The sequence below is a fragment of the Microcaecilia unicolor genome, chromosome 9 (assembly GCF_901765095.1).
Source record: "Microcaecilia unicolor chromosome 9, aMicUni1.1, whole genome shotgun sequence".
NCBI lineage: Eukaryota > Metazoa > Chordata > Amphibia > Gymnophiona > Siphonopidae > Microcaecilia > Microcaecilia unicolor.
The window spans coordinates 208358807-208383743 of record NC_044039.1 but is presented as its reverse complement, the minus strand read 5'-3'; the positions used below and the strand labels follow the sequence as shown (position 1 = coordinate 208383743).

The window sequence follows — 24937 nt, the reverse complement described above, 5'->3', positions numbered from 1 at the left end:
ATTGGCACTCGTTTGGAGTTGTGTGCGCAACTGCCTCTGTGCGATTCTATAAAGAACAGCACTTAAATTCTCTCACGTGGAACCCAAAAGTGGGTGTGGCCACAGGAGGGGACATGGGCATTCCCAAAAGTTACGTTCAGTGTTACAGAATTGGGGGGTGTGCACTTGGATTTACGCCTGGTTTCAGCAAGCTTAAGGTGCCTAATTTTGGTTGCAGAAATTGGCGCTACATGCGATTCATTCCAGAGGGCCCTTTATAAAAATAGCACTGAGCACCGGGCATCATTTACTTAATCTAGTCCTCTAGGTCCAACGGAGTACAACCTTTCATTTTGCCTCACAGCGGCTCTTGTGTTTTGTAGGCTGTTAATCAGAAAAAGCTCACAGCATGTAAAACAGAGATTCCAAGCCCTTCGCTGCACAGAACAAGAGACTCTCTTTTTTTTCCTGGTAGACCTGCATGACCCATCTGTGATAACTCTTTTTTTCTGTTTCTCTGTGAGGGATCTGGACTTTTATTTATTTATTTATTGCATTTGTATCCCACATTTTCCCACCTATTTGCAGGCTCAATGTGGCTTACAGAGTATGGTTATGACATAATCATTTCGTGATAACAGGTACAATTCTTAATGTTTGAAGATTAGGTAAGGGAGGATAGACATAGTCAATTCATGATAACAGGTACAATTATTAAAGTTTGAAGATTAGGTAGGGGAAGATAGACGGAAGGTGTTAGGTAGGATATAGGTGAACTGTAATAACTGTGTAGTTTGTTGAGGTAATTTTGTAGGCTATGTGTTTTCTTTGTAGGCCTTTTGGAAGAGATGTGTCTTCAGAGATTTGCAGAAGTTAGTTATATCGTCAGTAGCTTTCAGGTCTGTAGACTTGATAAAGTAGCCTGCATGCTGATGGTCTGAGGTTTCAGTATTTGATCTTGTGACCCCTGATCTGTATTCTGCGAACCTTCCTCATGATCCCAATGAGCAGCTTCTTTCATGCATATCTACAGTGTGTTTTTTCTAGCAAAAAAGTTGCCGGTACTTAAATGCTTGGCCACCCTTCAGGGGTAGGGTGATCACTGATGGACCCACCCCACAATAGCCAGGACCCTGCAACCAGTCACAGAATTTATGACAAGGCAGAATTGGTGTGTAGAGCCTGAGCTCTTTCATTAAAACTTAGGGTCAATGGGTCAATTTTAGTAAACAATGGAAAAGGTGCCGGTACTCAGTACCCCCAAGTACCCCCTCAAAAACAAAAACATGTATCTCTAGCCCCTGTCTGAGATAGCAGTAAATCACCTATCCCAAATTCCCTTTATCAATTCACATCCTATTTTGACTTACTATGATTATTTCATATTTATTTATTTGTAACATTTATATCCCATGTTATCCCAAACAAGTTTGAGTTCAATGTGGCTTACAATAAACAGTATAGGATACATAACAAAGAATAATGCATAAGAAAGTAATTTGTTGTAAGAATCCAATTTTACAATACAATATAATAGCCATAGATGTTTAACATTTAGAAAATCTATTATGACTAAGAAATTGTACATGAAGCAAAGAGATAGTTAATGGTAAATAGAATAATAACCAATTCAGGTAATAATTAATTGAGATATGATTGTTCTTTGTGAGGGTTTGTTTGAATAGGAATGATTTGAGGATTTTACATTACATTAAACCTATAACTTTGCACACACTTTAAAGCTCCATAAAAACATAAAACAACGTGAATAATGTAATAATGACATGTGGGAGAAGTATGAAATGCTGAGATCCAGGAAATTGTTTTTTTTCACGCTGTTTAGGTAAAAGGGGTATACTTCACCTCTTTATTAAGGATGACCTATTGAAGGCATCGCTCTCCCTATCTCATGCCAAGTCAGTGCTCATCACCACTGGATTTCCAACCCACTTTAATCACCAGCCTCCTGAGGAGAATGATGGCCCTCCAGGAGCCATTGCTATGGCAGCCATGCTACTAGCCTTAGGCAAGGAAGTTACCATAGTAACCGACCAGAGGGCCATAAGCCTGAATCAGAAGATTATTGAAGATGCCATCAAGGGAGGTAAGGTTTTGCTGACAGAATACAACTTAGGAGACAGACTGGCTGATTTTATTTTATACTTTTAAAATAAGAATCAGTGCCCAATTTTTACTTGTGTATAAATTCATTAGCAAAATGTATCAACAGATTATATTTGTCCTAAAACTTTGTGAGTTTTTGTTGCTGAGAAAAATAATTCTATGAACTAAAACAATCTTGGGTTTAATTATTTGCCTTTTCCAATATGGGCTACAATGGACATTTCCCTGCCCTAGAGGGCTTAGGGGCCCTTTTACAAAGGCGCGCTGAAAAATGGCCTGCGGTAGTGTAGACACATGTTTTGGGCACGCACAGAATCATTTTTCAGCACACCTGTAAAAAATGCCTTTTAAAATTTTTGCTGAAAATGGACGTGCGGCAAAATGAAAATTGCCGTGCATCCATTTTGGGCCTGAGACCTTACCACCAGCCATTGATCTAACGGTAAAGTCTCACACGGTAACCGGGTGGTAATGACCTATGTGCACCAAAAGCCATTTGGCACGCGTCCAAAACGCACAGCATAAAATTAAAAATTATTTTTCGGTTGCGTGTATCAGATGCGTGCCAAAAATGAAATTACAGCAAGAGCCACGTGGTAGCCGTGTGATAACTCCATTTTGGCGTGCATTGGGCATGCATAGATGCTTACGTGGCTTAATAAAAGGGCCCCTTACAATCTAAGTTGTACCTGAGATAATGGAGGGTCACAAGGAGTAGTAGAGATTTGAACACTGGCTTCCCTGGTGCTCAGTCTGCTGCTTTGAACCCAAGACCATTTCTGTAGTCCACTTAGTAGGGAAGTGGATTTCTTAAGAGTGTTTCTGTGTATATTTAGTCTTTATATCCAACCATGCGTGGGATAAGCATAAAGGAATCCTGTGAAGAAGGAATGGATCCTCAGGAGCTTAGTCGAGATCGGGAGGCGGGGATAGTGCTGGGCAGACTTATACGGTCTGTGCCAGAGCCGTGGTGGGAGGCGGGACTGGTGGTTGGGAGGCAGGGATAGTGCTGGGCAGACTTATACGGTCTGTGCCAGAGTTGGTGGTGGGAGGTGGGGATAGTGCTGGGCAGACTTATACGGTCTGTGCCAGAGCCGGTGGTTGGGAAGCGGGGCTGGTGGTTGGGAGGCGGGAATAGTGCTGGGCAGACTTATACGGTCTGTGCCCTGAAGAGCACAGATACAAATCAAGGTAAGGTATACACAAAAAGTAGCACATATGAGTTGTCTTGTTGGGCAGACTGGATGGACCGTGCAGGTCTTTTTCTGCCATCATCTACTATGTTATATGTTACTATATCCAGCCCTTATACTGTATTCTGGCCAGGCTGCCTTCTAATAAGCAAGAATGATGTAAAGCGTTTGGATATATCATGCAGATAAAGACCTGAACGGTCCATCCAGTCTGCCCAACAAGATAAACTCATTTTACATGGTATGTAATACTTTATATGTATATTTGAGTTTGATTTGTCCTTGCCATTCTCAGGGCACAGAGCGTAGAAGTCCGCCCTGCACCGGTTTTATTCTCCAAATACTGGTGTCACCACCCAATGTCCTGCTCTTCTTTCTTCTTGCTCACGTGCACAGGAGGAGAAAGAAGAGCAGGGAGCAGGCAGCGAACTCGGCTGCGCTGGAGACCGGCACTGAAGAAGGCTTCGGCTGGCAGGGGTTGGGGACCTCTGTCAGCCAAACCAGGGGACCGGATGAAATTTGCAGGGCCCAAGCTCTCGTGCCCCCCTCCGTAACTACGCCCCTGTCACACCCAGGTAGTATAGTAGGGGATGTAGTGAGTAGCTGTATGCTTCCAAAAGTTTGAAACCCCAGGTCTACCACAGAAGGAGCTTTATATGAATACGTTATTTTTTCTTTTGAGCCACATTTGGCGCTGTAATTTAGTGCTGTCTACTAGTGGGGGCATTTCAGCTTCAGCAGTTTTGAAATGTCCCTTCAAAATCTTAATTTTCTTTACAACACATTCTGGTGGTAATTTTATAAAGTCATATTCACACATACGTGATCACATATGTGCATGAATGACCTGCTATAAAATTCCAAACAACCCAAAAGCACATGTGATGACATCAGGGGTGTAGCCACGGGTGGGCCTGGGCCCACCCACTTTGGGCTCAGGCCCACCCAGCGACGATGAGAGACGCCAAAAGAATTGATCCGCCACCGCTGGCACGCTGCAGGCCTTCTTTCCCCTCCCTCCCTCCCCCCCCCCCTTCGGGCAGCGCCGCAGTCTAACGCTACAGCTGAGCAAAGCTGTACCGCACCGGGTCCGTCTCTGTCCTGCTGCTACTTCTGCCCTCCGGCTCCGGGTGACCTTTGTTTGCTCTTCTGCTGCTTATCTGCAGCGGTTCCGGAACCACACGCTCCCAGGCCTGTCTGTGTATGCTGCCTGCGACTGCTTCCTCGGCGCTGGACCCGCCTACTCTTCTGAAGAGGCGGGGCCCAGCGCCGAGGAAGCAGTCGCAGGCAGGATACACAGACAGGCCTGGGAGCGTGCGGTTCCGGAACCGCTGCAGATAAGCAGCAGAAGAACAAACAAAGACCACCCGGAGCCGGAGGGCAGAAGTAGCGGCAGGACAGAGACGGACCCGGTGCGGTGCGGTACAGCTTTGCATAGCTGTAGCGTTAGACTGCGGCGCTGCCCGAAGGGGGGGAGGGAGGGAGGGGAAAGAAGGCCTGCAGCCAGCGTGCCAGACTGTGGCTGGGGAAAGGGAGGGAAAAAACGTGTGTGGTGGTGGTGGGTGGGGTGTCGGGGAGAGACAGGAGCACTGTTGGGATGAGGGAGTGAGACAGGGTAGAGCTAGGTAGGGGGAGGGACGGAGAGATGCTGCAAGGGGAAAGAGAGGGAGAATTGTTGGATATGGGTGGGATGGGGAGATGGAGCGAAAGGACATGAGAGAAAAAAAACATTTTGGACTTGGAAGTGGAAGGGAGAGGTGAGAGGGGAAATGTTGAACATGGCAGTGAGGGAAAGGAAGGATGGAGAGATGATGATGGTGGTGGGGGGCGGGGGGGGGGCAGAGAGAGATGTCAAACCAGGGGCTCAAGGCAGGGAGAGGGAGAAAAGTTGGACATGAAGGTGGAGAAGAGGAGAGGAAAGGAGAGATGCACAAGCGGGGGGAGGGGAGAAAGAGGGAAGATGGATCCAGGGAGAGAAGATAGACAATGGATGGTAGGGAAGAGAAAGGGGAAAATGCTGGACAATGGGGGAGGGGAGAGAGATGGGACAGGAAGATGCTGGTGGTGGGAGGTAAAAGGGATAGGGAAATATCAGGCTACGAGGGTGAGGAGGGTAGAAAGAGGGAACAGATGCTGGGCTGGAAGGGTGGAGGGAGGGAGACACTGGGAATGGGGGAAAGCATGGGGGAGAGGCCCAGGGAGTGGAGATGGCAAGGAAAAAAATGAGAGAATAGTGATCACAGGGGATAGAAATATGGTAATGGCGCGTAGATCGAAGATAGAAGGGAATGGAAGGCTGAGATGGAGAGAGATGCGGAATGGGAGAGCTAGTGGGTGAAAGGAGATGGAAATGTGATAGATATCTGAAAAGTAAAAAGAAGGAAAAGATTTAGGAAGAGGATGAAATTTGAGTGTACAGAGGCAGAAAAGAAAAAAAGGAAGGAAAGAGCTAAAATGGAAGGATCAAAATTTCAGAGGTAAGTGTAGTGAGGAAATGAAAAATGACAAATGGACAACCGCTTGAAGAATTAGCAGAAGACAGACAGGAAAGTGGGAAAGAGAAATTGGAAACAACATGATGGAAAAATAAAATGTCCAGACAATCATTTTACTTTGAATATTTTAAATGGAATATGTTAACTTTGGGAAATGTGCATAGCAGATGTCTTTTTATTGTGTTAAGTAGAAAAGGAAATGTGCTTTTGTTTTGTTTTGGGGTTTTTTTCTCCAGTGTTGCAGTACATGCTGAGGTTCCCAGTTCAATTTTGTCTATATATTTTTATTTCTAATTTGTGATCCCTTGTTTTGTCAGTGTGACTTTAGCGGCAGATGAGGAGTTTGGAGAGGAGAGGGAATTGGGGGAGGGGCTTTATTTTCTGCCCTGGTCACCAGCATGGCTAACGGCAGCCCTGACCCTTGCTGTAGCTAGTGGGGATTCCCAAGCCCTACTAGCTGGGGTCTCTTCTGAAGCTGGCCAGAGATGCCTTCTACTGAGCTTGGCAGATGGGGCAGCATCCTGGAGCCACTGACAACTAAGCATGTATGGGGTGCTGGCATCAGTGGCTTGAGGAGTTGCTGTTGCCTACTGGGCTTGGTGGAGAGGCGTTCTGGCCATCTTTACTGGAGGCCTTCAGCTGACAGAGATTGGGGATCCTCATCTGCTAAAGTATTTATATTTTGAATTGGGAAGTGCTGGGGAAGAGAGAAAATTTTGTGCCCACCCACTTTGTGCTCAGGCCCACCCAAAATTGGCTGTCTGGCTACGCCACTGGATGACATGTACTTTGCTAGTAGGCATGTGCCGGGACAGAGTTTGGGTTGAGCAAAGGTGGAGTTCACAAGTACATGTATAGATTATAAAATACCATTTCAGGTATTTTATAATCTGTGCCATGTGCCTGGAATAGACTTCCTGAGCCGGTATGTCAAGCTCCATCTCTGGCTGTCTTCAAATCTAAGCTAAAAGCCCACCTTTTTGATGCTGCTTTTAACTCCTAACCTTTATTCACTTGTTCAGAACCCTTATTTTATCATCCTCACTTTAATATTCCCTTATCTCTTGTTTGTCCTGTTTGTCTGTCCTAATTAGATTGGAAGCTCTGTCGAGCAGGGACTGTCTCTTCATGTGCAAGTGTACAGCGCTGCGTACGTCTAGTAGCGCTTTAGAAATGATAAGTAGTAGTAGTAAAATACACTAATCTGTTCATGTACTGAAAATTCCCAGGACAGGTATAATTATAAAAATGTTGATCTCCTACCCCCACTCCACAGTTAACATTTGCTTTTGCAGTTACTGCCTGCTAATTGCCAAAATTAACAAATGGTAACTACAAAACCTTACCGCACTTTAGTAAATAGTGGCATTTATACCCAAAGATATTATTGGCGCCTTTGTATTCGTTCACCCTCGTTATAGGGTAATTTTATAAAGACGTTTTTTGTGCATAAATGCAAGTTGATCTAGAACAGCAGTGACACCTGCTGGTAATTTTTGTATTTTCAGATAATACGTAAACTACAGACTCACACACTCACCCAGCTTCTGGTTACAGGTAGACGATATTCATGGCAGTCTAGCCTCCTGTGCATGGGGAAGGGACACGAAGAGTCTGGACTGTAGAGACTTGCAGCTATATCTCCGCAGTGCACAGAGATGGAATATCGGAGCAAAAAGCCAAAGGAAAAAAGCTCCAAAGAAGTTCCACCTAAAAAATGCCAGTGCATAGTGCACTTATACTCATGCTTTGCCCACCTGAAAACAGGGCCGAGCCTGGACAGGCCAAGTAATCAAATTTTGTACATGTGCATAGAGCCTGGCTATGGTAACATGCAAGTACACAGAAAAAGGAATATTTGTCTCCCTCAGTTATGTGGGGGGTGAAGGTGTCTGGCTATGGCAGGGGGATTCGAAGACAAGGCAGTGTAAACATGGGTATGTCAGATAAGAAAAACAGATGTGAGACCAAAGGTAAGGCCTTGGATACCTAGGGAGAGATCTCTGGAAAGCACAATTCGCAGCCTATGTGGACCCAGTTTCCACTGACAAAAGCAGGTTTGTACCATTGTGCATGACAAGTATCTTCATGTAAAATGCTGCTTATAAAATTATCCCTGCATAAATGTCTGTGTAATGACAAGAAGGTGTTTACCGTTAAGTGATTTGGGTGTGGGCATATTTGGGGACAGATTTTGGGTGGCGTGCAGGCAGTCATAATTTATGCTGGTTTGCATACTTTACATACGAATATATACACCTGCTCCCGAGATGATGTAAATATCCATGACTTAATTTTAGCCATTATTTTTGCTGCCTTTGCGGGGCAATTTTATAATAGGTCTCTACATGTGTCTTTATAAAATTAGGCCCAGAATCCGCGCCCTCTTGCTTTCCCAGCCTAGTCTACCTGGTCTAAAATTACCCTCAAGTATTTTTAAAACTGGCTGTAAAAGAAATGAACATTGCAGGAGTCGCTTGTAGTAATATGCATTTTGGTTTTGATACCAATAAAAGTCTTTAAATAAAAAGAAAAGATTATTTTGACCAACTGACATGAAAAGATCATGGGGTCAAATTTTCAAAGAGTTTAGATGCCTAATTTGGAGAGTTAGCAACCTAAATCAACTCTTTGGAAAACTGTCTAGGGCTGAACTCCTAAATTTAGGAGTTTGTTTTCACTTTCCTAAATTAAAGAGCCTAAAATTGGGGTGTCTAGGGGGTGGAGTTACAGCAAGGAATTTAGGGGTCCTTTTATGAAGCTGCGGCAAAAGGGGACCTGCGCTGGCATGGGCGTGAGTTTTTGACGTGCGCAGAGACCCCCTTTTACCGCAGCGGGTAAAAGGGAGGTCTTTCTTTTTTAAGGAAATGGTCCGTGTGGCCATTTCGGTGGGGGGGAGAGGAGAGCTTACTGCCACCCATTGAGGTGGCAATAAGGGCTCCCACACTAACCCGGCGGTAACCGGGCAGTGATTACCGCCAGGTACACACCGACGCTACAAAAATTGAAATATTTTTGAAGCGCCAGAAATGGTGCACACTGGGAGAGGGAACTACTGCCAGGCTGCTGTCGTAGCTAATTAGCTGTCCATCCTGAAATTAACTGAACAATTTTATCTGGTTTATTTTAGACTGGATATTCAGCCTGCACAGTTTCAGGTTGAATATCCTGATAAAGTTAATTAGACAAAGTTGACCAATTAACTTAATCCAGAAAAGTCTGGCTGAATATCGGCTTCTGAACATTTTTTGACAATTGACCCCATATGACTTTGGAACTATTAAAAAACCCCAGAATTAGGTTTATGATTTCCTGCTCAGCCAATGAGAAGGCAGTTTTAACAATTATTGATGACATCACAATGCTGGATCAATGTTGGAGAAAATGTGATCAGAAGCAGGACAGGAACAGGGAGGAGGAAATTTATGTTGCTGAGAGCTCTATTCTCACTTGCCAGGTCATTTGTTTTGACCTACATTATTTTTCTGTATAGATGATTTTAGAGAGGCATAGAGGCATATTTTCAAAGCACTTAGCCTTCCAAAGTTCCATAGAAACCTATGGAACTTTGGAAGGCTAAGTGCTTTGAAAATATGCCTCTTGTTCTCTTTATTTAACTGCAAATGTCAGCGGGAGACAGGGCTGCTGTGTACCGGAACTTGTATGCAGCCCTTGCAGTGTGATGGGTGTTTTCTCTCATACAGGTGTCTTGAAGACAGCCATTCCTCTTGTAAGTTATCAGGGGAAGGATGCAGAATCTGCTTTGAAGTTTCTGTGCCAGGACGGGAATCCAGAAGCCCCCAGGTGTGTTTAAGTGATTTTCTTTCTTGGAATGTTGGTGCTCATTGAGGACCAGATTTTTGACTGGGTGTATTTTTTTTATCCCCCAAGGACTCAAATTTCTTTCAAGTTAAGGAAGGGGGTAAAAGTCCATAGAAGAAATTGGGTCTGCAAAATCTTCTGCCAAACTGCAGTGAGACTTGTGTGTAGTTTAGGCATCAAGGAAAAATGCTTACCATGCTTAAAATCAAAACTTTTGAAAACTGATTAGGGCTGAACTCCTAAATTTAGGAATTTGTTTTCACTATCCAAAATTAAAAGCCTAAAATTTGTGTCAGTGGGGCCCCACAGTAGATTTTGCACAAGGATTTGTGTTCACAAGCATTTTTCTGTAATGTTTTCTTTCAAAAGTTGGAAACGTAAGAATGTAAGAGTTGCTGTACTGGATCAGACAAAGGGTTCAATCTATTTCAATATCCTGTTTCCAACAGTGACCAGATCAGGTTACAAGGACCCCTCAGTTTGTTTGAGACTTGCATTGCTTGTAGTCTCCCTCTATTCTCATGAGAATGAAAGGAGAGCTCAGCTGGAGAATACAGGCACCAGGGGCGTAGCCAGACACCCAATTTTGGGTGGGCCTGGGCCCAAGATGGGTGGGCAGATCTCCGCCCTGTCCCACAAGTGATTTGGTCTCTCCCTCTCTTGCCTACATGCCATATGGTCTCTCAAACATCCACCCTCCCCCGCATACCTTTTAAATAGCAGAATTTCAACGGTAGCCAGCAGGGCCGTGCCAACCCAGTAAGCGGGGTAAGCACCGCAGGGGGGCGCCTGCCTTCAAGGGCACCGCTGCCGGTCGAGTTCTATTTCAAAATTTAAAAAATAAACCATACCATGTTGGCGCGTCGGCGCCTATGTGCATGCGCTGCTGCCTTCCCGCGCGCAGTGCTCGGGCTTGGCTCTCCTCCCTCCCTCCCCATCAGCGCCTAGACATGTCCACCTGCGAGCTCTACACCCGGGTATGTGAAGCGGGGAATCTATCTCTTCAGCTGCTTAGCAAGCGGCGGGGGGAGGGGCGCGTTGAGAGAAAGGAGATGCCACACGGGGGGGGGGGGGGGGCGCCAACTGATAGTCTGCAGGGGGGCACCAATGACCCTAGGCACGGCCCTGGTAGCGAGCAGCAACTAATACACACCGCTCAAGTTGGCACCACAGCCGTCCCCTGATGCAACTTCCTGTTTCTGCATAGGCGGGAATACATCAGAGGGAAGGCTGTGGGGCCGGTGTGAACAGTATGAATCAGTTGCTGCTCATGCAGGCAAAGATCTGCTATTTACAAGGTATGCAGGAGAGACAGTTGTTGGGAGTTTTCAGACGGTGGGGCTTGGGGATCCCTGCCAGCCACATCATAGGTGTGCTGCTACTGGGTGGGCCTGGGCCCACCAGGGCCCACCCATGGCTACACCACTTACAGGCACCATGTGGATGTAACACAGTGAGAGCCATTAGGTGTACTCAAAAGAACACACTGCAGTGAGAGGGAAGCAGATGAACTGATGTGGAACCCTGAGGCCTTTATGCACTGATCCTGGCAGTTGGCTACCTTGGCTAGGAACTGTCTTCTTCTTTAGGGGAAGGGGCCTTTGAGCACCCTGGCTATCTGCTTCTCAGAAGGTGGAGGAAGGAAGCCAGGCTCACTGACAGGCAGATGATCAAAGCCCCACACTGTTCCAAATAGCGCTGGAACAGCGCGGGGTTTTACCGCACCTATGATGAGAGATAATTGCATGCAAATTTAAGCACGCAATTCTCACTGATCATGGGGTAGAAGTGCGGGAGGATTTAGGCACGATCCTTCCGCATTTGTTGGCAGGTCTGGGTTGGGGGGAGCCTGCTAGCATGCAAATGCATGCTGGACAGGGCTCACCATTCCTCCCCAATGGTCTGCAAGCCGTAACGCCAGCTCCGAGCTGGCATAGGGTTTGCCGCACCCAGCGAGCCAATCTTTGGTGCACTGGTCACTGATCATTGGGGATGAATAGGTTTAGCATGCATTTTTGCATGCTAGTTGCGTTCAGAGCTCTCGAGCGCGTTGTTTCACGCGCTCGGGGGCTCTGATCATGGGGCAGTAGCAAACACGGGTGCTAGTGTGGCGCTAACAGCCTCTAGCACCTGCGTTTGCTTCTGATCATCGACCCATGACTGCTTGAGAGCAGGCAGGCTATTTGAGGAAAGAGAGGTGAGGCTGTATGACTGGTGAGAGGTTGAGGAGAATAGGATGGCTTGTTGGTGTGTCTGTCTGTCTTGGCAACACTACTGCCTAATTGGGAAAAAATGCTGAGGATATAAGTTGAGCATTAAGAGGGAGTGTGTGTCTTAGGGTGGGGGCAGCCAGAGGGCATGGGGTTTAGGGCTTCTGATTTTTTTTGGATTTTTATTCATAAATTCATGGAGCCTGAGAGAAGTTCTGAGCTGCAGTGGCGTACCAAGGTGGAGGCGGTCCGCCCCGGGTGCACACCGCTGGAGGGGGGTGCCACGCACCTGTCAGCTCTTCGTTTTCATGCTCCTTCTGCCCCGGAACAGGTTATGTCCTGTTCCGGGGCAGAGGGAGCATGGAAACGAAAAGCCGACAGGCGCGCGGCACCCCCCCCCCCCCCCAGCGGTGTGCACCCGGGGGGGGTGTTATTTCGCCGGGGGGGGGGGGGGGGCGCTGCACCCAGGGGGCGGGGCGCATCGGCGATCCGCCCTGGGTGTCAGCACCCCTAGGAACGCCACTGCTGAGCTGTCACCACCCACTGACTTTGTGAAAGTACTGTCATTGTTACTTCAAGACAGCAACTCCAAGCTTTCCTCAGGCTCTACAGGTTGATAAAATAAGAACCCCAAAAACCAGGAACTATACTTACAATGGGTATTCTTAGGGGAATTCTGCCCTAAATCCTTAAAAATCCTGAGAAATAACACATTTTCTGCTATTGCATTTTAATTAATTATGGCTTAAGAATAATGGTTATATTGAGTTATTGTGACAGAGTTGCATAATTTAGCAGATTTTTAAAAATAATGTGCACAAAATTTTATGCGCAGAATTATTTTTTTTGGCTCTGAATTCCTGGAGTACTACTGAGGGGTCCTTTTACAACGCCACAGTAAAAAGTGGCCTGCGGTAGTGTGGGTGCATCTTTTGGGCCACTTTTTACCGCAGCTGGAAAAAAGGCCATTTTTTTTAATGGGCCGGGAAATGGACTTGCGCAAAAATTAAAACTAGCATGCGCCTATTTATGGTCTGAGCCCTTACCTCCAGCCATTGACTCGTATGCTACCATGCAGTAACCATGTTGCGCTGCCAATTACTGCCGGGAATGCCCCCTGCGGTAGAAAATAGAAAAATATTTTCTACCACAGGATTCAGTGCACGCCAAGCTCGGAATTACCGCCAGGCGCACACAGTATTCTGTCAGTAGTGCCAATTTGGTGCTCGCTACCCACGTGTTAGCCATCCTGCAGCTTTGTAAAAGGGTCCCTGAGTGAAAAAATATTTTCTCCTATTTCTTTTAAATGTGCCACTATGTAACTTCATGATTTGCCCCCTAGTCATTGTCCTTTATGAAAGAGTAAACAATCGATTCACTTTTACTCATTCTACTCCATTCAGGATTCTTTATAGAACCTCCATCGTATCTCCCCTTGGCTATCTTGTCTCCAGGCTGAAGAGCCCTAATCTCTTTGATCTTTCCTCATATGAGAGTCCTTCCTTCCCAGTAATCATTTTGGTTGCCCTTCTCTGTACCTTTTCCAGTTCCACTATCGGGCATTTTCGAAAGAGAAGGGCGCCCATCTTCTGACACAAATAGGGAGATGGGCGTCCTTCTCTCAGGGTCGCCCAAATCGGCATAATTGAAAGCCGATTTTGGGCGTCCTCAACTGCTTTCCATCACGGGGACGACCAAAGTTCCCGGGGGCGTCAGCAGTGTACCGAAGGCGGGATGGGGGCGTGCTTAAGAGATGGGCGTCCTCGGCCAATAATGGAAAAAAGAAGGGCGTCCCTGGCGAGCATTTGGCCGACTTTACTTGGTCCCTTTTTTTTCACGACCAAGCCTCGAAAAGGTGCCCAAACTGACCAGATGTCCACTGGAGGGAGTCAGGGATGACCTCCCCTTACTCCCCCAGTGGTCACCAACCCCCTCCCACCCAACATTTTTTGCCAGCCTCTATGCCAGCCTCAAATGTCATACCCAGCTCCCTGACAGTAATATGCAGGTCCCTGGAGCAATTTTTAGTGGGTGCAGTGCACTTTAGGCAGGCGGACCCAGGCCCATCCCCCCCACCTGTTACCCTTGTGGTGGTAAATGAGAGCCCTCCAAAACCCACCCGAAACCCACTGTACCCACATGTAGGTGCCCCCCTTCACCCATAAGGGCTATGGTAGTGTTGTACAGTTGTGGGGAGTGGGTTTTTTGGGGGGGGGGGCTCAGCACCCAAGGTAAGGGAGCTATGCACCTGGGAGCAATTTATGAAGTCTACTGCGGCATGTCAGGGGGACCAGTGCACTATGAATGCTGGCTCCTCCCACGACCAAATGCCTTGGATGTGGTCATTTTTGAGATGGGTGTCCTCGGTTTCCATTATCGGCGAAAACCAAGGTCGCCCATCTCTAAGGTCGGCGATCTCAACATTTAGGTTGGCCATCTCTAAGGTCAACCTAAACGTTGAGACTTGGGCGTCCCCGACCTTATTATCGAAATGAAAGATGGACACCCATCTTGTTTCGATAATACAGGTTTCCCCGCCCCTTCGCGGCGCCGTCCTTAGAGATGGGTGCCCTTAGAGATGGTCATCCCCATTCGATTATGCCCCTCCACATCTTTTTCTAGATGCAGCAACCAGATTTGCACGTAATTCTCAAGGTGTAGTCTCACACTGGAGTATTACAGAAGCATTATGATATTTTTAATGTATTCTCTATTCCTTTCCTAATAATTCCCAATTTATGCCACAGACTGTTCACTAGCTCTGCTGCTGTGAGATCTTGGAAATTCTCCTTAACACTAGCCTATCTCACTCCTTAATTCTTCAGACACTGCAATTTAGAATCAGAAAAAAAAAAATCTTGTCGCAGTTCCAGTACAGCATAATAACTGCAATCATTATGCCTTGTGGTTATAAACCTGACTATACTTGGATTAGGTATATTTAGCAGCGGTTGTGTTGGCTTTATAAGGAACCTTAAATGGAAACATATGTGTGCATACTTAGGCTGATACCTGACTTCACATTGTCAAAAACTGCATTAAAATGTCCCACAAGGGGTGCCAGTGTATGTGTTTAAATTAAAGCTCAACTCTTTCTGGGGACTTGGCTGTATATCCAGTAAGATGACACTGCTCTAGCCAGATTCTATCTTATTTCTGAGCTAAATTCTGTTGTCTTGGGAGGGTTTCAATAGACACATATGTGAGAATCTCATACTGTATATGTAGTGAGGATATTTATATGTACTGGATCCTCCAATATTGTTAATGTGTTCTGGAGAGGACAGTTGTCCTTGAACAGGATTGTAACCAGGGGACACACAATCTATGCACGAGTGCTTCAGTATATAGGAAAGTTCCTGGCTTCGAACAGAATCAAGTGGTTGAAGCCATGTGTATGGCCAGAGCCGGTGGTGGGAGGCGGGGATAGTGCTGGGCAGACTTATACGGTCTGTGCCAGAGCGGGTGGTGGGAGGCGGGGATAGTGCTGGGCAGACTTATACGGTCTGTGCCAGAGCCGGTGGTTGGGAGGCGGGGCTGGTGGTTGGGAGGCGGGGATAATGCTGGGCAGACTTATACGGTCTGTGCCCTGAAGAGCATAGGTACAAATCAAAGTAGGGTATACACAAAAAGTAGCACACATGAGTTGTCTTGTTGGGCAGACTGGATGGACCGTGCAGGTCTTTTTTCTGCCGTCATCTACTATGTTACTATGTATGTTGGCCTGGTTAACCTGCCAAGAGCTGCCTAGCTGTTCTTGTGGTGATTGTCATTGAGTATTGTGGCAAAGGTCTTTCTGCTTCTGTTCTGTGGTTTATATCATTGTATTATTTTGGTCACGAGCAGATTCGAGCACCTGGTAGCTATAGAGCGTGCAGGGATGGCTGCTGACGGGAACTACTACAATGCACGGAAAGTGAACATCAAACACCTGGTGGATCCCATTGATAGTCTGTTTCTCGCGGCTCAGACTATTCCGAGAATTACAACAACTGGTAAAGATCTATGCAATAAGTCAGTTTTTATGTTGACTTCATACAGACAGCATGCCCTCTCCCATTCCCTTAAAATTAAAGGAAATTAGGACTCGGGCTGTCTTTCCTGTGCTTCCAGTTTCCTTTTTTTTAATTGCTATGCAGAGATCTGTGTGCTTTCCTGATTCTGAAGAAAACAGAATTCTTTGCAGGCTGGGATCCCTTTTAGTGGACCAGCTCAAGAGTCATACAGACATAGCAAAGTACATGAGTTTTCCAGACCGCATAGGACGCTTCTGGTGTTCCAATGTAGTCTTGCTATATTTAGTGCACCTTCTTTCAGCAGCATTACAGCAGATTGTGGGTTTAAGCACTCCAAGATGATTTTTTGTAGGAATATCTTAAAGCAGGAATGGGCAATCTCGGTCCTCGAGGGCTGCAACCCAGTCGAGCTTTCAGGATTTCCCCAATGAAAGGAGAAACAGGGATGATGTGTTACAGACATTCAAATATTTGAAAGATATTAATCCGCAAAAAAAATCTTTTCTGGAGATGGGAAGGCGGTAAAACTAGAGGACATGAAATGAGGTTGAAGGGGGGCAGACTCAAGAAAAATGTCTGGAAGTATTTTTTCACAGAGGGAGTGGTGGATACTTGGAATGCCCTCCCGCGGGAGGTGGTGGAGATGAAAACGGTAACGGAATTAAAAAATGCGTGGGATAAACATAAAGGAATCCTGTTCAGAAGGAATGGATCCTCAGAACCTTAGCGGAGATTGAGTGGCAGCACCGGTAATTGAGAGGCAGGGCAAGTACTGGGCAGGCTTCTACAGTCTAAGCCCTGAAAATGGCAAGGATAAATCAAGGTCAGGTATACATAAAAAGTACCACATATGAGTTTGTTGGGCAGACTGGATGGACTGTACAGGTCTTTATCTGCTATGTTATGTGAGATACAATGGAGGCAGTGCTTGCAAATAGATCTCATGCATATTCATTGGGGAAATCCTAAAAATCTGATTGGGTTTTGGCCCTCAAGGACCAAGGTTGCCCACCCCTGTCTTGAAGGTTGCATTTAATAAAAGAATAAAACTTGGGCCTGTGAGCCAGCACATTCCTTATACAAGTATCAGGGCACTTGATACTAGAAAAGAGTTTAGCATCATATCTGCTCTAGATAAATATCTGATTTCTAATGTATTTCTAAGTGCTTTGGTTATCTGCTTGAGTTATTGATAACAATAAAGTTTATGTGATTGTAAAGCACTATGATGCCTTTTTGAAGCACAGTATATCAAAACTTGTAATAAACATGTTTTTAGTATATTCCATGTGCTCCCCCCACCAGATAACCAGGTTTTTGTGTTAGGGCTTTTTGCTGGGCAACAAATTCAAATAAAGAAAGTTTATTCCATTTTTACCAAGGCATTGGTGACGGGGGCAATGAACTCGGCATGGGCAAAGTGAAGGAAGCTGTGAAGAAACACATTGCTGGAGGGGATGTGATAGCTTGTGACGTCGCAGCTGACTTTGCCATTACAGCTGGTGAGTCAAGAACAACAAATAGCAAAAGCCAAACTGGCCCTGCTTTAGGTATGCAGTGTAACTGTAACATGCATCCATAGGCTCTCCTCTCCCACGTCCCATGCTATGGGTTAACACCAGATTAAATGAATAACTCGTAAAATCCAGATTCTTTTCAATGTATATACAGCAGAGAAGAGAAAAGGGTGCCATGAGCACTTAATAGAAGATAAAGGATGCTTCTTTTCCCACCCCAGCACTTGATTCTGTATTGGGGAATGCATGTATGTTTACCCCATTTAGGAAAGTGTATCTAGGGACTCATTTTCGAAACAGAAAAACATCCAAAAAGCAGCAGATGGACGTTTTTCTTACAAAAACATCCAAATCATTATTTTCAAACCACAGGTGTTTTTATCCAAATCACAAGGGGGGGGGGTTGGGGCGAGATTTGGGCATTCCCACATCTTGGACATTTTACTGCCGTAATGGAACAAAGCAAAAACGTCCAGGGCTAAAAGTTGGATATTTTGGTCTGGACCTATTTCAATCACAACTAAGACATAAAAAGGTGCCCTAAATGACCAGATGACCACTGAAGGGATTAAGGTATGACCCCCACCTTACTCCCTCAGTGGTCACTGATCCCCCCCCCCCCCCCCCCCATACACACACACCAAAGATGTGAAAGAAACAGTACATACCAGCCTCTATGACAGCGTCAGATGTTATGGGCAGTCCTATTAGAGCGGCAAACAGGTCCCTGGAGTAGCCTAGTGGTTGGTGCAGTTGACTGTAGAGAAGGGGACCCAGGCCCATAACCCACTCTAGTGGAAAGTGTGAGCTCTCCAAAACCTACCGAAAACCTATTACACCCACATATAGGTGACATCTGCCAAGCTTAAGGGGCTATTGGAGTGGTGAATAGTTGGGTACAGTAGGTTTTTGATGGGTTTTGGAGGGCTACCATACAATATAAAGGGGTAACAATGAGGTGTGTACCTGGGACCTTTTAGGTGAAGTCCACTGCAGTTCCCCCTAGGGGGCCCCACTGCTCTGCTGGAACATCTGTGTGGCCAGTCTACTGAATGCTGCCCCCCCCCCCCCCCCCCATAAAACCCAATGGCTTGTTTTCGTTCATTTTTCCCTTAGACTTTTTTTTTCTTTTCCTGAAAACGGTCACAAAAGAAAAATGCACTCCTCCCCCCCTCCCCAGGCCGATTATTCAACTTCATTTGCCCGGCCAGGATTGGCATCTGTCTGGTTAAATGCGGGATAACAGGCTATCCGTCGATATTGAGCACTTCATGGCTGGCCTTGTACTTCTGAATATTGATGGTTAGCAGCTATCGGATAGCTGACCAAGTTTGGCAGCCATATTTGGCTGCGTGAAACCCTGGAATATCTTTGGCCAGTCTTACTTTAACAGTCCAGCGCTGAATATCGGTTTGGCCAGTTAGTCTGACTGGCCAGAGTTAAACTGGATATTCAGTGCTGGTCACTGGAAGTGGCCCGGCATTGATTATATGCTCTCAGCACTGACTGCGGGAGTTATCTGGTCTAAGTCCAGAGGTCTGAAAATTGGCCTCACTGAACACAAAACATCTAGGAAATGGTGTTCTTCAAAACCACAAGGTAGACAATTTTCAGGGTCACCACTTGATTTTTGGACATTTTCAGCAAAACGTCCAGAGTTGGATTTAGACGTCATATCGAAAATGCTCCTTTTAGTGTCTAGCAAACAAGAAAATAATCAGGGTGGAGAGGTGGGGAATTGATAGAAGTCTCAGTAGTGCAAAATTCTTGAGTTATGGCAATGATTAGGAAATATTTAGCCTGCGACTTTTCTTTTCTTTTGCTGTAAGAAATCAAATTTTCTTCATCCTCCCTCCAGATGTGTCCAGATATGTGAGTTACATACTTATACCAGCAGATGGAGCCGGAGAACCACTAGTTTGATGACATCACCCTATAAAAGTGCTGTGCAGTCCACGACTAGCCAGTATTTCTCAATGTCCAGCAGATAGTAAGCTAGTCTGAGCTGGTGTGAGGAATTTTTGGGATATATAATCTTCTGAATAGGAGTGGAACTGGTTTTGATATCCCCCCTGATCAGAAGCAAGACTGGGTTTTGGTATATTACTACTACTACTTGACATTTCTATAGTGCTACTAGGGTTACGCAGCGCTGTACAATTTAACAAAAAGGGACAGTCCCTTCTCAAAGGAGTTTACAATCTAAAGGACGAAATGACAAGTTGGGGTAGTCTAGATTTCTTGAATAGTGGTTAGGTGCCAAAGGCGACATTGAAGAGATGGGCTTTTAGCAGGGATTTGAAGATGGGCAGGGAAGGGGCCTGGCGTATGGGCTCAAAGAGATTATTCCAAGCATGGGGTGAGGCGAGGCAGAAAGGGCGGAGCCTGGAGTTGGCGGTGGTGGAGAAGGGTACTGAAAGGAGGGATTTGTCTTGAGAGCGGAGGTTACGGGTAGGAACGTAAGGGGAGATGAGGGTAGAGAGGTAGGGAGGGGCTGCAGATCGAGTGCATTTGTAGGTTAGGAGGAGAAGCTTGAACTGTATGCGGTACCTGATCGGAAGCCAGTGAAGTGATTTGAGGAGGGGGGAGATGTGAGTATATTGGTCCAGGCGGAAGATAAGACGTGCAGCAGAGTTCTGAACGGACTGAAGGGGGGATAGGTTGGCAAAGTGGGAGGCCAGTGAGGAGTAGGTTGCAGTAGTCGAGGCGAGAGGTAATGAGAGAGTGGATGAGGTTTTGGTATATCCCTGAGGATAAGAGGGCTTGGATCTCCTGAGACCAGTTCGATATCCCAGAGGTGCAGAAAGTGTTACCGGGTCCCTCGCCTCTCCTCCCCTTTCACTTTGTGTCTGGGGGAAGTTGCCAGTTACACCTATTGTCTTCCTGGTCTACCATGGGGAGAGAGCCAAGTGTGCTTTAATTGGAAGAGCAGGCATTCATATGAAAGAGCAATAACTAGAACCTGAAAGCCATCTTGAAGGAAGCCTTTGAGCAAATTAGCAGCTTCAGCAGCAGTTCTAGCCAAAATGATGTCCTTGCTTGGTGTGAGACAGGTGAATTGGCAGCAGAACTGAATCAAAAGATGTCAGGGCAGGCCAAGCACAGCAAGTGTAGCACAATCTGTAGTATGAACCTCTTCTCTTTCAGCATACCCAGCCAGTGTTGTGGGTGCAAAGGAGAGAGAATCACAGAATTGCTATTTGGCTCCGTAGGAACTCTGGTGACATGCAGGTCTGTGAGCCCACAATCATACGAGTCTGCAGCAAAAAGGTCCTTGTATTTGTTCAGCAACTCCGTCAACTGCATCTTTTTTCTGCCTAATTGTGGGTAATTTTTGAGTCTCAGCTAGGAAGCACACAGAGATAAACATCTCTGACTTGAGGCCCTGTTCAGACTTGTGAGCAGTTACGTTTCCTGAAGCTTCACAGGCACTTTTCAGGTAGTGAACAAGTGTTAGATAATTTTAATATTAATTTCTGTTTGTTTTACCTGTTATTGCCTGTTAATTTTCCATCTGTTTTATATGGTTCATTCTTCAAATCTTGTGACAATAAACCTATTAGTTATTGGCTCTAATGGCTTGGACTGACTACGAATTCTGGTGGTTTGTGTTTTGGGTCTGTGAGTGCTTTCTAGGAACTATGGGACCCCTGGGAGTGTGGCCCCAGTAACTTAGAAATCACTGGGGAATAACTTGAGAGTGGGAGACTCACCCAGAGGCAAGTGAGACCCAGTCGATGTGGGGAGGGTGCTAGTGGGGTGAGGCCCCACTTGGAGTATTGTGTTCAGTTTTGGAGGCCGTATCTTGCTAAAGATGTAAAAAGACTGGAAGTGATGCAAAGAAAAATCTCAAAAATGGTATGGGATGTGCGTAGCAAACCGTATGAGGAGAGACTTTCTGACCTGAGCATGTGTACCTTGGAGGAAAGGAGAAACAGGGGTGACGTGATACAGATGTTCAAATATTTGAAAGGTATTAATCTACAAACAAACCTTTTCCCGAGACGGGAAGGTGGTAGAACCAGAGGACATGAATTGAGGTTGAAGGGGGGCAGACTCAGGAGTAATGTCAGGAAGTATTTTTTCACAGAGAGGGTGGTGGATACATGGAATGCCCTCCCGTGGGAGGTGGTGGAGATGAAAACGGTAACGGAATTCAGACATGCATGGGAAACATTTCGTAAGCTAATACAATCGATGGTATTAAGCCATGCAGACTACTGCAACGGAATCTATGTGGGATGCAAAGAGCAACTCACAAAGAAACTCCAGACATCCCAGAACACAGCTTCCAGGCTGATATTCGGTAAAACACGATTCGAAAGAGCCAAACCCCTCCGAGAAAAACTGCATTGGCTCCCAATTAAAGAACGCACTACCTTCAAAATTTGCACCCTGATCCACAAAATTATCTACAGCATAGTCCCAGGATACATGATAGACCTCAAAGATCTGCCAAACAGGAACAGATCCGGATCATCTCGAGCATACCTAAACCTCCACTACCCATACTGCAAAGGACTCAAATACAAAGCAACCTATGCATCCAGCTTCTCATATATAAGTACAAAACTATGGAACGCACTGCCAAAAGGAGTGAAAATAATCTACAACCATCTAAACTTCAGGAAATCACTAAAAAACCTATCTGTTCAAAAGGGCATACCCTATTGACCCAACATAGATGCCAACACTCTGCAATACAGCAAACCCAACATTGTATTGGACTTTATTTAACCTTCCCTCTCTTTGACCCCATTGTGCCTGAAACAAACGAGCATGGGAAGCCTGGGAGTGCCTGACATCAAGCTCTATAACCAGGCATGCTTGTTAGCAATTGGGTGTGGGAGTCTTCGCGTTATACATATTTTTCTTTTGAACTCGATTATTTTAAGCCTTGGCACCTTATTGCTTTATTATATACTCCTATGTCTCAGCTTCCCTTGTGTGTTAAGAGCAGTGTTCTCTTACGACTTTTATGGTATTAATGGAAGGAGTTGATTTTGGGTTGGGGTCAAAACACCAATAGCAGTGTGTTATTACCACTGTTAAGGAACGTGGAATTTTCACAGGATCTCGATAATGCAATGTTTTGGAGGTGGTGGATGCAGGGTATCACGCGTTTGGAACATTTGATGCATGTTAATGGTATTATTGTGTATTCTGACGAGTTACAACAGAAATTTTTATTTCAATTGGTGGACCATTTTGCATATCGCCAATTTATCAGCTTGACTTTTACATTTTCTTCCAGACTAAGAGAATTTCTCAAGGGAGGTGCAGTTGGACAAGTGTCTACCGCGTTGTTCTATAAGCTGTTGACTAAACAACTCACCATCCCTTTATATATAGCTCTACAGGAGGCATGGTCTCGGGACCTTGGTCACCCATTAGAGTGTTTGGTGGGTCTTCCCTTATTTATATTGGTACATCAAGCTGAACTTCGAGAATGCCATTGTCAGGTGCTTCATCATGCTTATTTCTCTCAGAGCAGGGGTTATTGGGTAGCCTGTGCTGACACGCCCTCTTGTACAAAATGTAACTCTAAAGATAGCACATTTTACCATGGAATGTGGAATTGTAGGCTCATCAAAGCTTTTTGGGTGGCTCTCCAGACCTATTTGCAACATCTTCTCAGGCATTTTCTTCCACTTTACGTGGAGGGGGTACTGAATAAATTCTCTTTTTTGGGCTCACGAGGTAAAGGAAAAGGCTACTTTTTGAGAGTGCCTACATTTTGGGTCAGAAACATGTATTAAATCACTAGTTAAAAGTCTCTCGGCCCACATTTTGGTATTGGTGGAACACATTTTGTGCCTTGATACTTTGGGAATCCTATGGGGCTCGTAAACACCCTAAGCATCAGAGGGGAAAAGCTTTGGGGCAGCTTTTGAGGATTGCTGCTACGCCAGGGCCCCCCTGAAAAGGGAAATACATTTTTAAAGAAGATCAGGAAGGTGAGAGGAAGGGAGGAGAAGATGAACTGTGGTGGGGAGAAGGGGAAGAGATACCTGGACCGCGGGGCCCCCTGGAGCAGGGCTGCCGAGAGGGGGGGCAAAATTCCCCAGGCCCAGCCTCCAAGGGGGGGGAGGGCAGCGCCAGCAAGCTTCTTCCTTCCTGCCTGCCTGCTTCCAGGTCTGTCTCTCTCCTGCTGCTCCTGTGTGCCAGGACCCGGATGATTGTATTAACGCGATAACCCGGTTAACTCAGGTTATCACGTTACTGTGAAGGAACTCCACTTTCTCCATTATTCAATATTTTTATGTCTTTTTAAAATATGATACCTTTTAAATAGGACGAACATTTATTCTCATATACCGACGATATATTTCTGCTCAGTACAATGTCTTTTACTGATTATAATTCAATTTGTTTGAAAATACCTAAAAATATAAAAAAGATTAATGATTGGGCATTGTCTCACAGATTAAAACTTAATGCAACATAGTAACATAGTAGATGACGGCAGAAAAAGACCTGCACGGTCCATCCAGTCTGCCCAACAAGACAAACTCATATGTGTATACCTTACCTTGATTTGTACCTGCCTTGTTCAGGGCACAGACCGTACAAGTCTGCCCAGCAGTATTTCCCGCCTCCCAACCACCAGTCCCGCCTCCCATCACCGGCTCTGGTACAGACCGTATAAGTCTGCCCTCCCCTATCCTTGCTTCCCAACCACCACCCCCTCTCCCCCCCCACCTGCTCCGCCACCCAATTTCAGCTAAGCTTCTGAGGATCCATTCCTTCTGCACAGGATTCCTCTATGCATATCCCACGCATGTTTGAACTCCGTTACCGTTTTCATCTCCACCACCTCCCGCGGGAGGGCATTCCAAGCATCCACCACCCTCTCTGTGAAAAAATACTTTCTGACATCTTTCCTGAGTCTGCCCCCCTCAACCTCATTTCATGTCCTCTTGTTCTACCGCCTTCCCATCTCCGGAAAAGATTCATTTGCGGATTAATACCTTTCAAATATTTGAACGTCTGTATCATATCGCCCCTGTTCCTCCTTTCCTCCAGGGTATATATGTTCAACAAAAACTAACATAGCCCCCTGTTTACTAAACTGTGCGCTAATGCCGACACAGCCCACTCTTTGAACGGACTGTGTCAGCATTGCCTCACGGCTTAGTAAGCAGAGGGGGTAATTTGGTTTACCAAAAGTAAGTTCTGGGAAGACCCTACCTGTTAAAATGTCCACAAAGATCTTGGGTGTAATTTTGGATCACTCTTTCTTTTGATCTTCAAAATTAAGAGCTATTCAGGTTTACTTTCATAATTACAGTTTTGCTACATTAACTCGGCAGTTATTTTCTCATATTGATTAGATTGTAAGCTCCTTTGAGCAGGGACTGTCCTTCTTTGTTAAATTGTACAGCGCTGCGTAACCCTGGCAGCGCTTTAGAAATGTTAAATAGTAGTAATTTATGATGGCTTATCTGCTAAGAATTATATACAAATTACAACTGTTACAAAATATAGCCGCTAGGCTGATTTTTAGAGTATCTAAATTTTCTCATGTGACTTCGTCGTTGGTCTCGTTACGTTGACTCCCTGTTCGTGCTTGCATTGATT

At 45.7% G+C, this 24937-nt stretch overlaps 1 protein-coding gene across 2 annotated transcripts in view; it reads left to right on the top strand.

Annotated features, from left to right (window-relative positions):
- Positions 1–24937, top strand: part of DGLUCY (D-glutamate cyclase) — a 124920-nt gene that overhangs the window by 82198 nt on the left and 17785 nt on the right. For both annotated transcript variants that reach the window (XM_030214223.1, XM_030214222.1), the window contains exons 8-11: positions 1823–2083; positions 9496–9595; positions 15670–15818; positions 17222–17341. In XM_030214223.1, the coding sequence (XP_030070083.1) occupies positions 1823–2083; positions 9496–9595; positions 15670–15818; positions 17222–17341 (630 nt within the window). The remainder of the gene's footprint in view (positions 1–1822; positions 2084–9495; positions 9596–15669; positions 15819–17221; positions 17342–24937) is intronic.